At 46.6% G+C, this 11,508-nt stretch overlaps 1 protein-coding gene across 4 annotated transcripts in view; it reads right to left on the reverse strand.

The window, feature by feature from the left end:
- AXIN1 (axin 1) overlaps positions 1-8,589 on the reverse strand; it is a 103,170-nt gene extending 94,581 nt beyond the window's left edge. Inside the window, exons 1-2 of one of the 4 annotated variants that reach the window (XM_075899160.2) lie at positions 8,482-8,589; positions 4,987-5,955 (exon numbers count right to left, since the gene is read on the reverse strand). In XM_075899160.2, the coding sequence (XP_075755275.1) occupies positions 4,987-5,864 (878 nt within the window). In that variant the 5' untranslated portion in view covers positions 5,865-5,955; positions 8,482-8,589. Of the gene's footprint in view, positions 1-4,986; positions 5,956-7,603; positions 7,891-7,968; positions 8,259-8,481 lie in introns of those variants that run through there. The other 3 variants (XM_075899162.2, XM_075899158.2, XM_075899161.2) reach the window with 3 other exon arrangements.
- Positions 8,590-11,508: the final 2,919 nt, after the last annotated feature.

The following is an 11,508-nucleotide window of genomic DNA, read 5'->3' on the forward strand; positions in this document are numbered from 1 at the left end:
AAAGTAAATGTAAACGTTGTCAGAAGTTAAGTACTTCCGTCAACTTAAATCACTTGTTTCCTATTATTTCTTTCAACTTTGTTTATGCCAAGTCAGATAAATTCATACTGAAGTTTGATAATCAGCACAGTATTTTCAGCATTAATCAACGGCTTTTACGCTTACTATAATTAGAATGAATTATCCATCAGGGCATTCAACTCTGCAAAGACTGAAAAATAAAGATTAGCTAGACAGCATCATGTTAGTCAGACACCACCACCTTCCACAAATTCCCCAGTTCTTGCAACTTCCCCACCTCTAACATCCAATGACAGTGAATGTCACCTTTAACCATGCTCCCCTCCAATCACTCATCAGCTCCACCTATTTTCCCTAATGTCTGTCTTATTCAAGGAAACATTTCAGTGACACAAAATTTCAAAAACAGAGAAACCAAATACCGCTAAATTTTCTTAAACCAGTTGTTATACAACACTGCCTTCTTGATTACCAATGCCAAAACCAAACCACGAGAATCTGTGTCAGATGTTTTCTAAAACAAAGTTAATTATTCTTTAACAGAACAAAACAGTGGCTGGGAGTTTATGATTGTAGTAAAGCAAGTATGACCTCACTGCTCAACAGGAGGTTTAGTGACTCCTAGTTTATGGTGCAAATCAAGGACATCCACAGCGCCAGATGGACATCCGTTAGAGGGGAATTCTTAGATCAAATTTAGATAAAGAAAATCAATAGTAGAAGAAATCTGCACACATAAAAGAAGAATGACATGTAACCTGGCAACTTAACAACTACAACAAGAGTTCCAAATCTTTAAAACGTGCACATTTTATCGGAATACTTAAATAAATCTGCAAAATAGTTCTGAGGCAAAAGTTACATTTCTGCTCTTCAGACAATCCGATTTGAGGATGTCTAAAGAAGGTTAATGAAAGATTTAGTCACACTCACTTCCATGCTACTGTCAATTTTGGAAGCTGTGTGTTAATGCACGAGATCTTCTGAGGTTACCTTCTTTGAAGTTCGCTGATCCATAACAAATGTCCAATTAATTTGCAGTAGCCTACCTATAATGACTATTGGCCTTTTCCTTCATGTACTCACGCATAGTAGGTGATATAATCCCACTTTATATTTTAAACAATACTCTCCATGCTCCTTGAGTATAAACATATCTTCAGGAATAGATCATGCCAATAACAGGCTTATATTAAAATATTTGCTCAGACCATTTAAATTATATATTTTCAAGAGGAGGAGTAATTTAAACTTTAAGCCTCAAAATGCGTGTTCACAAAAACAGAAATAGTTTAACTTCTAACTGTGCAAATTCTTCTTTATTCAATTTCCATGGAAGTCAAGCAACATGCAGAGGTTACATTTGGAGAAGATTAAACAGACCTGCAGACGTAGGAGTCTGAATGGGAAAAAAAAGCTAATATTAGTGGTCCTTCAATAAAAAATAGAAACTATCTTACATACAAAACTGGAAGAATTGTGAAAATGTTCAAAATAACCAAAGGCCCTGAACTAAGTGCTTATATATAACACAAATTTACATATGTAAATTGTCCAATTGGCCTCAAAAGCAGTGTTCACAAGAGAAAAGCAAAGTGGGTTAATTTAAACGGAAGTGATTTAAATCATGATTTAAATCATGGATTTTAATCTTGTTTTGCATTTGTACTTTTCAGTTATTTTCCTAAAGAAAAGGTAGATTCCCATTGGCTGGTACCATTGGCTGATACCTCTCCTAAGAAAGGTTGATGGTCATTGGCTGGTACCATTACAACATGTTATTTTGCAATTAAATATAACTCTCTCCCCTTTTTTATTTTTGTTAACCAAGAGAATACTAGATCTGTAGTCATGTAAGTAATTCTAGAGCTTAATTTAAAATGTATTCGTATTTTTAATTTGTATATTGAATTATGTTAGAAAAAACAGTAAATTATATTTTGTAGAGTATTAATTTTTACTTGTTACTTGTGTCAAGTTTTATTTGGATGGAAGTTCAAATTCAATTGAAAATACACAAAAACCCTTTAAAACGAATTGAGAGGTTATAAGTTAAAAAAGACGGCCTTAAATGTGCTGGGTATGTAAGAATAAAAAGGTTTATCTAAAGTTTTTTTAAACAAAATTATTTATTAAATGTTGGCAGTCTCATCTGTAGTTAGTGAACTTAACTGACAAGTCATGCTGTCCCTCAAGATTTAGAACTAGTAGATTTCATCCTCTCACTCCTAGTTTTCATTCAGAGATTGGACGGGGGAAAAAACAAGCTTCCGTGCTTTTTTACAACCCCCAACTGGTTTCTTATGTCAAAATGAACCACTCATTGAAGTGAACTAGCTGAATAAACGAATATGAAGAAGAGGCTATTGCTGTCAAAAGCTGATTTAGTATGTTAACAAATTCTGGTTTGTTAGGCAGTGAAGCTTAGCCAGTGACATCTACCAGTTCAGTGGTCTGACTTTCTTTAAAGTTAGGCAGCAAACACATACTGCTTTATTGTTAAAAACATTAGTTACAATTATTTTAACATATTACAATGAGTTTAAGCGTGAGCATAAATTGTCATAATTATACATAATTAAAAGTAAAATCCTGATTTTTGTAAATTAAAACTGAGTTTTTAAAAATAATTTTTAATCCACTGTGGAGAAAGGCACTTAGGCACTTAATAAGACTTTGCTCCTGCAACCATTGTTTAAATATCACACCACTCAAAACAGTTGGCACACTGTACCGTTGGAGGATTTTGGTTTTTCTACCAGGATGGATTGGCAATTAAGAGCTCAGATTACTTTTAGCAGATGAGTTTTTTTGGAGGGTGGGGGGTAAGGAGATGGAGTGTGTCCACCATACAGCATATAGCCTCTTTGCACTATGGGTCCTCTGAACCTACAGTGACACATATATTAATATTTTTTAAAACTGTATTTCTATTCAGCAATACAGGATTTGGAAATGCATCTCTCTTAAGTGCCCATTGGTGGCAAGAATTTCCAAGAGGCACTTGACCGTGAAAAATCTGTAGGCACAGTGATGCACGGTTGGGCACAAAATTTTACAAAAGATGAATAGCCCTGTTTATTTTTGCTGAGATGCTCAACCTGTGTTTAATGCCATTACATACTGCTCTGCTCTACTATGAAAGCCTTTGAACTTAATGAACCTTATTAAATAGTACCACTATTTCAGTGGCGTGGCCTTAATATAGTTTTAAAATCCAGCAAACATGTATTCAACCAATACATTCACAGTATTTTCCCCAAATTAGATTTGAGAAATGCAGAATTGCTGAATGCTCTTTTGATACCTGTTCTAGGGAACTGCACCTCAAACAAGCTATTTCCAATCTTAGAAGCTATTTATCACTTAAATAAAAAGATACTTAGATCTTAAAATGTTCTAATCTCCCCTTAGAGAAGGCATCCAATTGCTCAGCCAAACTGTGCTTCAAGAAACGTTCAAGGTTTATTAACTCCCCGGGAAAATCCCAGGATGTGGGATTTTGGTTTTCAGACTCTTGATTAAACCAGCAGGGTTTCACATGAATTCCCCCCTTTTGCCAAAGTTTCACATTCAACATTCCCTCCTCAAAATCTGTACGAAAACAAGGATCAAAATGAAAACGCTTCAACATCTGCAGCGGGCTGAGGCTTCGCAGAGGGAGGGATGAATTTCCAGCTGCCAGTCTAAAGGGACTGCTGAGTGAGATTAAATCCATAAATACCTTCTCCTAAGGCTAGGGCAGCTTTGATCAGGACACTTTTAGCTGCTTCATTTTATAACCCTTGCTAAGTGGACAAATTTTAGTTTAAGATGGTCTTTAAAAAAGCGATTTTATTTCAATGAAATAAGGACACATTCTGGAAGTTTTCTTTGATTCAAACACTGTCACATATCCTAAAGATCACCCAACTCAGTTCAATATCTGGAATTGAACCGAACTTACAAATCTGTACTAGCTGGGAGGACATGGGAGGAATGACAGGAAAAAGTAACTTATTTATGGAACGCAATTATGTGCAGGAAAGCGAAGGCCTTCAATGGAAAACAAACGGCTAAATTTGGCAACTTCTACTTTTGGATGGCATGGGGAGAATCCAGTGTCAGGAAGCCTTTGAGGCCAAAGCAAAAACACTTCCAGGGATTGCTATGTGCTCCATTTGGTACAGAGGAATATGATGGGCCTGTCACTCAAGCGACAAAGAACATGTAGTCACCAGCCGTCCGGTCACACCAAGCATCCCATTCCATAGTTACACAGAAAAGCTCTATCACAAATACATAAAATTGACAAACCCACTACCACATGCTGACACTCCTTCCGACGAGCCAAATGCAAACCTGAAAATGCAGCTCATTTGAATCACTCTTCAGTATACATGAGAGGACCACCCAGGACCATGACTGATGCATTATCCCTACATCTTTCACCAGCCCTAGCATCACATCGGGCTCTCCATCAGCTCCTCAAGATTAGAAACATGGGTTGGGGATGATTAACAGAAATGATAAACCGCCAGGCACAATTCTCAGTGTCCACAGATAATTCAGACTGACTAGCAAAAAAAAAAGCTTGCATGCCAGAGAAAATTTCCAATGAAAAGGCAGCAGTCATCCCCAAAATTGATATAGGTTGGACCTCCCTGGTCCGGAACACTCAGGACCCGAACCAGGGAGTTTTCTGGATCAGGGGAAGTCAAGGCTCCCTTCCCGGCCATCAGCCCCACTCCTGGGCACCAGGTCCAGCCACTGGGCTCTGCTCCTAGCCCCACTGCCACCAGTACCAGCCAGGACAGCCCTCCCCACTGCTGGGCTGCGTTCCTGGCCTCTGGCCCCACTGGCACTGGCCGGGCCACCCCCACTCTCAGCCAGTCTCTCTGGCCCAGCAAGACCCATGGTCCAACAGCTTTCATGAAAGTTCTATAGTCACAAAACACTTGCAATTGAGTTCTCTCACTAACATACCTGAACTCTCTCCCCTCACTGTATCTCCTGGTTGATGTGGCACGCTGAGTAGCTGTCTCCAAAAGCAGCTTTTGAGTGAGCCTGCTGGACGGGGCTGAATCTCGGCTGGTTTCCTCTTCGGTGTCTTGGTCACACTTCCACTCCTCATCCTCGTTAAGGGTAGGCAAATATCCAGGCAGTCCTTTCCCTGTCCCAGACCCTGAGCTCTGATCACTATAAATTTTAGGACTTTCCCCACCTGTCCTTGTATATTCCAAATAAATATCGGACTTAAGGAACAAAGGATAGGTATTATCTTCGATCATGCACTGAATCTCAGTTTGGGCCTGGTCAAACATGTCCGGATCAATTTGCAGTTTCATGACACAATCTTTAATGAAGCTTTTAGTGGCTGGTTTGATTTGCCGGGACACGATCCCATTATTATCCAGAATGTATTTTTTGTAAATTGCTTTAGCCAATTTGAGCCTCTTTTCTTCATTGGCGACACAGGGCTCTAGCTTTCTGAAGCCACTGCAGGCAAACCAGAAGTCCAGCAAATCTCCACAGTCCTCCTGCTTCAGGAAAGTCCTGAACAGATTTATCCCATCTTGATCATCCAACAAGGAGTGCAGCGACTCGGCCCATCTCAAGTAGGGTGGAGTCGGAGAAGCACTCCCTTCAGGCTCGTACCCCAAATCCAAATCAGAGCGCCTTGGGGTTGCTGTAGAAGTCTCATTTTTAATCACGTCACTTTTCCCAGAATAGAAGCCATGGCTGATTGGCCTTGGATCCGTAGAAACTAGCTCACCCTCCTCACCAGGGACCGGTGGCCTTGGAGCATCTTCGGTGAAGCTTCCCCCAAGATCCAAAGGGAAGCCTTTCCCGTGGATATTCATTTTTATGGTGCCTGCTTGCACAGAAACAAGGAGGGACCAGGCTAAGCCTCAAAACACCAGTATCAGGAGTTCCAGAGTGAATGTGTTTGTCCTGTTGAAACAAAACGAGAACAAAATTAAAAATACTGCAGACAAAAATTCTAACGTGACTATTTTTAGAGCACGCCAATATTTCTATTACAGAGGTACTGAAACAAACAATCCTAAAAGGATTTATATATTTCATAAAGAGGAGATTTACTTGAATTTTAACATGTATATCCTAAACTCATAAAATAAGCAGTAGTTTTACATAGCTAAATACTAGGTAAATTCACATCTCCATAACAATTTTGGAATTTCTTTCAGAGTATGAAAAAATTCTCTGAAAATACTCCCAATTAGCACTAAAAATCAAGAATATAATGTAATCAAGCCATATACGTTCCAATACAATCACCATTACACACTATGAAATTCCCCTCCAGTCCTTGGCACATTTTGACATCACCTCAGCACTTGAAAAGCATTTTGAGCATTAATTAGGGTAAGTGAATAATATCCCTTAGTGAAATTAAAAGCATCATCATTCCCAGAATATTTTGCATATTTCTCAATGACACTCCTGTAATAAAGGAACATAATGTAAAAATTGTGTGTATGGCACAGCACTATTGAATATATCATCATACTTCATGGAGCAGGAGCTATTTACTGAAGTTTCACATAAGCTAACAAACATTATTTGCTGCTGACCCTGAGAACAGTCCTAGCCACCACCTGAGAAGAAATAATCAAACAATATTTAAAAAAGTAATTTGAACCAACATGGTGCAAAAAAAAAGGTATGTCTGGAGACAGGAGTAGAGTTGTACAACCTCTGGTACCTACTTGTGTACTAAATCAATATAACCTAAATTCTTTCAAGACACTAACAAAAGTTGAGTGTTACAAAATAATTCTGGGTCAACTAAAAAACCTGCAAAAGTGGCGAGGAATCCTGTGGCACCTTATCGACTAACTGAAGTGTAGGAGCATAAGCTTTTGTGGACAAAGACCCACTTCGTCAGATGCATGTGAGACATGCATCTGACGAAGTGGGTCTTTGCCCACGAAAGGTGCCACAGGACTCCTCGCCGCTTTTGCAGATTCAGACTAACACGGCTCCCCCTCGGATAAAAAACCTGAATGCTGTAAAGCTGCAGCTGTCTCACAGATCACTTCTTTAAATGGACTAACTCAACTGCATGTGAAAATATACCAAGGGAAATAATTGTGAAATAAAAGCCACTCTCACAAAGCAAAGCCCACACAAACCAATGCATCTTTTGGACAACTTTCCCCGAGCTGAACAAATACAGCTAGAAGGTGCCCTTCCTGGCCTTCAAGACACCCGACAGTTTGCGCATCATCACAAAACAAGACAACATGGGAAACAACCAGGCTGAGTGATTTTAATTCCCAGGTAACTGTGGGTTTCAACTGGCTTTGTGATCCTGAGGCCAAGAGATACAGTTACTCAGCACAGCTACTGGGCCAAAACACACACACGCGCGCTATGCTGAGGTTTGCCTGAACACCTGCAATTTCGGATCCAATCATTCCGCCCTCTGCCCCGTTCGCGGTGCGTTTCTCGTCCCGACTAGAGCAGCCAGGCCCCGGGGTTCATCCGAGCCCCACCACACGGACCCGCGAGTCCCCAGCCCCCCGTGAAACGTCGCCCCCTTTCCCAGCGCGTTGCCTCGCTCGCCCGCACTGACCCACAAGCCATTTTGCTCCGAGGCGCGGGCCAGGCCCGGGTGCGACTCGCCAGGCCAGGGCGCCCCGGCCCACGCCGCGGGGACACACGCGCCGCCTGAGGGCCCGGCGCGGGATTTCCAGCCTGTCACCTCCCCCTGCGCGGATCGGGGCTCCCGAGGGGCGGCCGCTGCCTCGCGGCTCCCCGGCCGGGCGCTGACAGCAGCCGCGGCTCCGCCTGAGCCGGCAGGACGCGGGGCCCGGGACCCCCGGAGCCCGGCCCCCCGCACGCCCGGCCCGGCCCCAGCGGCCTAGCGGCGGCCCGTCCCGGCGGCCCCACAATGGGGCGGCCTCCCGGCTCGGCCTGGGCCTGGCTCCGCTCGCTCACCCGCTCGGAGCAGCCGCGGCGCGGGGCCCGGCCCATGCGGCTCAGCCGCGGCGGCAGGCGGGGAGCGCGGGCGGCGGCCGCCGGGGAGCAGCGCAAGGCGGGCGGCCCGGGACCCCCATGGCCGCGGCCGCGGGCTCTGGCGGCGACACGGAGAGCGGCGAGCCCCGCACGGCTCAGCCCAGCCGGGAGAGACCGGCTCCGCCGCGCCCCCCGCGCCTCCGCCCGGTACTGCGGGAGAGCCCGAGCCCGCCGCGGGGCCGGGAGCCCGAGCCGGGGGGCGCAGCAGGGCCCCGGCGGCTGAGGAGGAGCGGGCGCCTGCAGCGCGGCGGGGAGCCCGGCCGAGCCCGCTCCGGTTCCCGGGCGCTGGGAAGACGCGGAAACGTCCGAACTGTGCCCGGAAAACGCAAAACCTGCCTCTCGGCGAGCCGCGGACCTGGGCCAGCTCCCGGGGCGGGGATCTTCTAAGCGGCATCAACCCCCCCCCCCCGCCCCCATCTCCGCGGCCACAGGCACCTTCAGACAGGCAACCCGAGCGTGTCCCCGCAGCAGCCTGCAGGGAGAAACGCCACCAGCGCGCTCGGCTCCATCCCCGGCTTCCCATTAGCTACCTCTGCAGCTGCTGCACACGCCTGGCTCCTGATAAGGAACAGGCTCCAACTCTTTCCTCCCGCCTCCAGTCCTAGGTCCTGGGAGTCAGGAGGGACCAGGGAAGGGGGGAAAGGGAAGGCCACAGCCTCAGAGACCCAAGTTGGTACCTGGGCTCCAACTGCAAACACTTCTGCGGTGTGGCAGAGGAAAGCCCTGGTGGGACTGAGGCAGAGGCACAAAAGCTAATGCTAGGCCCTAGCTCCTGGAGTCCTGGTAATCTCACAATCTCTGTTTTAGTAGACACAAACAGTTAGGTTGTGTCTACATTGGCATGATTTTGTGCAAAAGCGAGCGCTTTTACGCAAAAACATGCTGCCTCTCTACACTGGCGGGGAGTTCTTGCGCAAGAACACTGACTTCTAATGTGTGAAATCAGTGCTTCTTGCGCAAGAACTATGATGCTCCTGCTCAGGAAAAAGGCCTCCTCTTGCGCAACTGTTCTTGCGCAAGAGGCCAGTGTAGACAGGCAACATGCTTTTCTTGCGCAATAAACCCCGATGGCTAAAATGGCCATCGGAGCTTTCTTGCGCGAGAGAGCGTCTACACTGGCACGGATGCTTTTGCACAAAAGCACATCTCTTGCGCAAAAGCACATGCCAGTGTAGATGCTCTCTTGCACAAATACTTTAACGCAAAAACTCTTGCGTTAAAAGTATTTGCGCAAAATCTTGCCAATGTAGATGTAGCCTGTACGTCTAGCCTGCCTGGGTGGAATTGTTTGAAAACAGGGCAGAAGCGTCACGGATGCCAGAGTCTGCAGGGAGCCTGACTCAATAACTCTGAGGAGGGGATTATGCTCTGTGCACCCCGCAGTGTGAGCCCCCCTGCTCTGAGGGGCTTGGCCCACCCACTTCAGGTGCTGGGACAAGAACAGGAGAAACCTGTTGCTCACAAAAGGGAGGAAAACTTGCTGCTGCTTCTAGGCAAGAAGTGGGCTCCGTGCTGCTGTACCTGCCTCTCCAAGCGTGGAACTGAGGGCACTGCCACGTCAAGTGCGCAAATGGGGCCACAAGGGCCAGTTGTGGGGCTGTTCCCAAAGGCCTGGAGAGCCTTCATCCAACCCAGCCCTGGTGGGAGACCCGAACAGAGCGATCATCTTTGCTGATTGCAGTAAGGGAAAAACCCTGTGAAAAACAAGGGACAAGGCTTTATTTGAAGGGACATTTCCCTTCACATCTGTGATTTTTCTCTTGTGTACATTTCTCCTGCCTGAAGCATACCAGGCAGTCAGCATCGGCTTCAATGTCGTGTCAAACGGTACTTATCCATTTTAATACATTTCAGTACACCTTAAAATAGAGCAGGGACAGGTTCCCACTTGGCTGTTGGGGTGAGATTCAGCTCTCAGGCTTCACAAATCAAAGAGGAAGAAGATGGACTTTGTGGACAGCGGGCAAGATCCCTGTCCCCACAGAGGAGCCAGCCTGGGTCCGTCAGCTCTGACCCCAACTAGCTGGGTTTTTCCTTTTCTTTCCCTTTATTTGTTTGGTAGCTTGTTCCTTCAAATTAATCATAAAGCTCAAAAAAAAAAATTCAATAGGCTTAGGAGCCTGGGGGTGGACCATGGAATGAGGATGCCAGCTACCCCAGTTACCGCTCTCCATAACAAAGTTAGGGCAGGATGAGCTGCCTGCCTTCCCTCCACCACCACCTGCCTTATCAAGTAGCTGCTCCCTAATGAGTCAGTTCTCATATAGCACCTAGTTCCAGCGCAGGATCCTGCTCGGCATGCTGGGAACAGGGGGGAGTAAAACAATCAGAGGCTGTGATTGGCTCAGACAGCAGGTGGGTTCCCTTCAGCCCCTGAAAGGGGCGCCAGTGACTCAGCTGATGTGCTGATGCTGGGGTGACTCAGATCCCAAGGGTGGGGGAGGGTGTAGAATAGTCCTGTTCTTTTTCTCCTAGTGGCTCTGATCAGAAGAACCTCAGCCAAGAAGGATCCCTTGGAAAGGTGCCAACCAGAGCAGTGCCCAGGGAAAGCCTCATTCTCCAGAAACCTCTCTGATTCCAGAGCTGAAGCTGGAGAAGGAGGTCTTATCAGATTCCCAAAGGTCAGTAGGCAACACAGTTTAATACCATGTGTCTGCCTGAAAAATAGTCCAAGCCTTACATGTGTGTCAGTGGAGGAGGGGATACTTGTCTTATCAGTCACTCTTTTCAGCTCAAACAGCTACACCTGGTTAAAAAACAGACAGTCTAGTCTCTGGCAGGGGTCTCAAGTTCCCAGCCCATGGGACATCTCTGGCTGGAGCAATTGCGCAATCCAGCCTGGGACTCTGGCAGACTGGGGAGGGGGATTGTCCATTACGGGCCCCCAAGCCCCGCCCCTTCATGCCATCACTCCTCACTCCACCCATGGCACCCCATCCTGGAGGATGGGGCTTCAGGGATTATGGAGGGAGGGGGCCTGGTGTGGCTCAGTAGCAGTGGATGGGCCCCCCTCACTCCCTGCAGCAGCAGGAGTAGCAGGGGAAGTGGGGCACACTGGTCAAACGCACTCGCAGGTAGTATAAGGAGCATGCCCACTGCAACACCAGGCACCCTCCTCCCCATGATCCCTGAAGCCGCATCCTTGAGGGATGGGGTGCCATGGAGCGGGGAGAGGATGGGCAATAGTGGGAAGGGGCAGGGCTTGGGGCAGTAATGGACAGGTCCCCCACCAGGCATACTACACCATATTGCACAACTGCTCTGGCTGAGGATGGCCTGCAGGCTGGGAGTTTGAGACCTGTGGTCTCCGGTTTCCCTAGTCAGATTAAATATATTCTGCAGCTGGAGTCGACATACGTTCTCACCAAGAAGTGGCATTTTCGGGGAGCCATGTGAAAAGCAACATGCACTATAACTCTGAGAGAGGCATAATTGGAATCATGTTCTACCTAGATATAGACT

The sequence above is a fragment of the Pelodiscus sinensis genome, chromosome 15, assembly GCF_052426305.1.
Source record: "Pelodiscus sinensis isolate ZL-2025 chromosome 15, ASM5242630v1, whole genome shotgun sequence".
Classification (NCBI taxonomy): Eukaryota; Metazoa; Chordata; order Testudines; family Trionychidae; genus Pelodiscus; species Pelodiscus sinensis.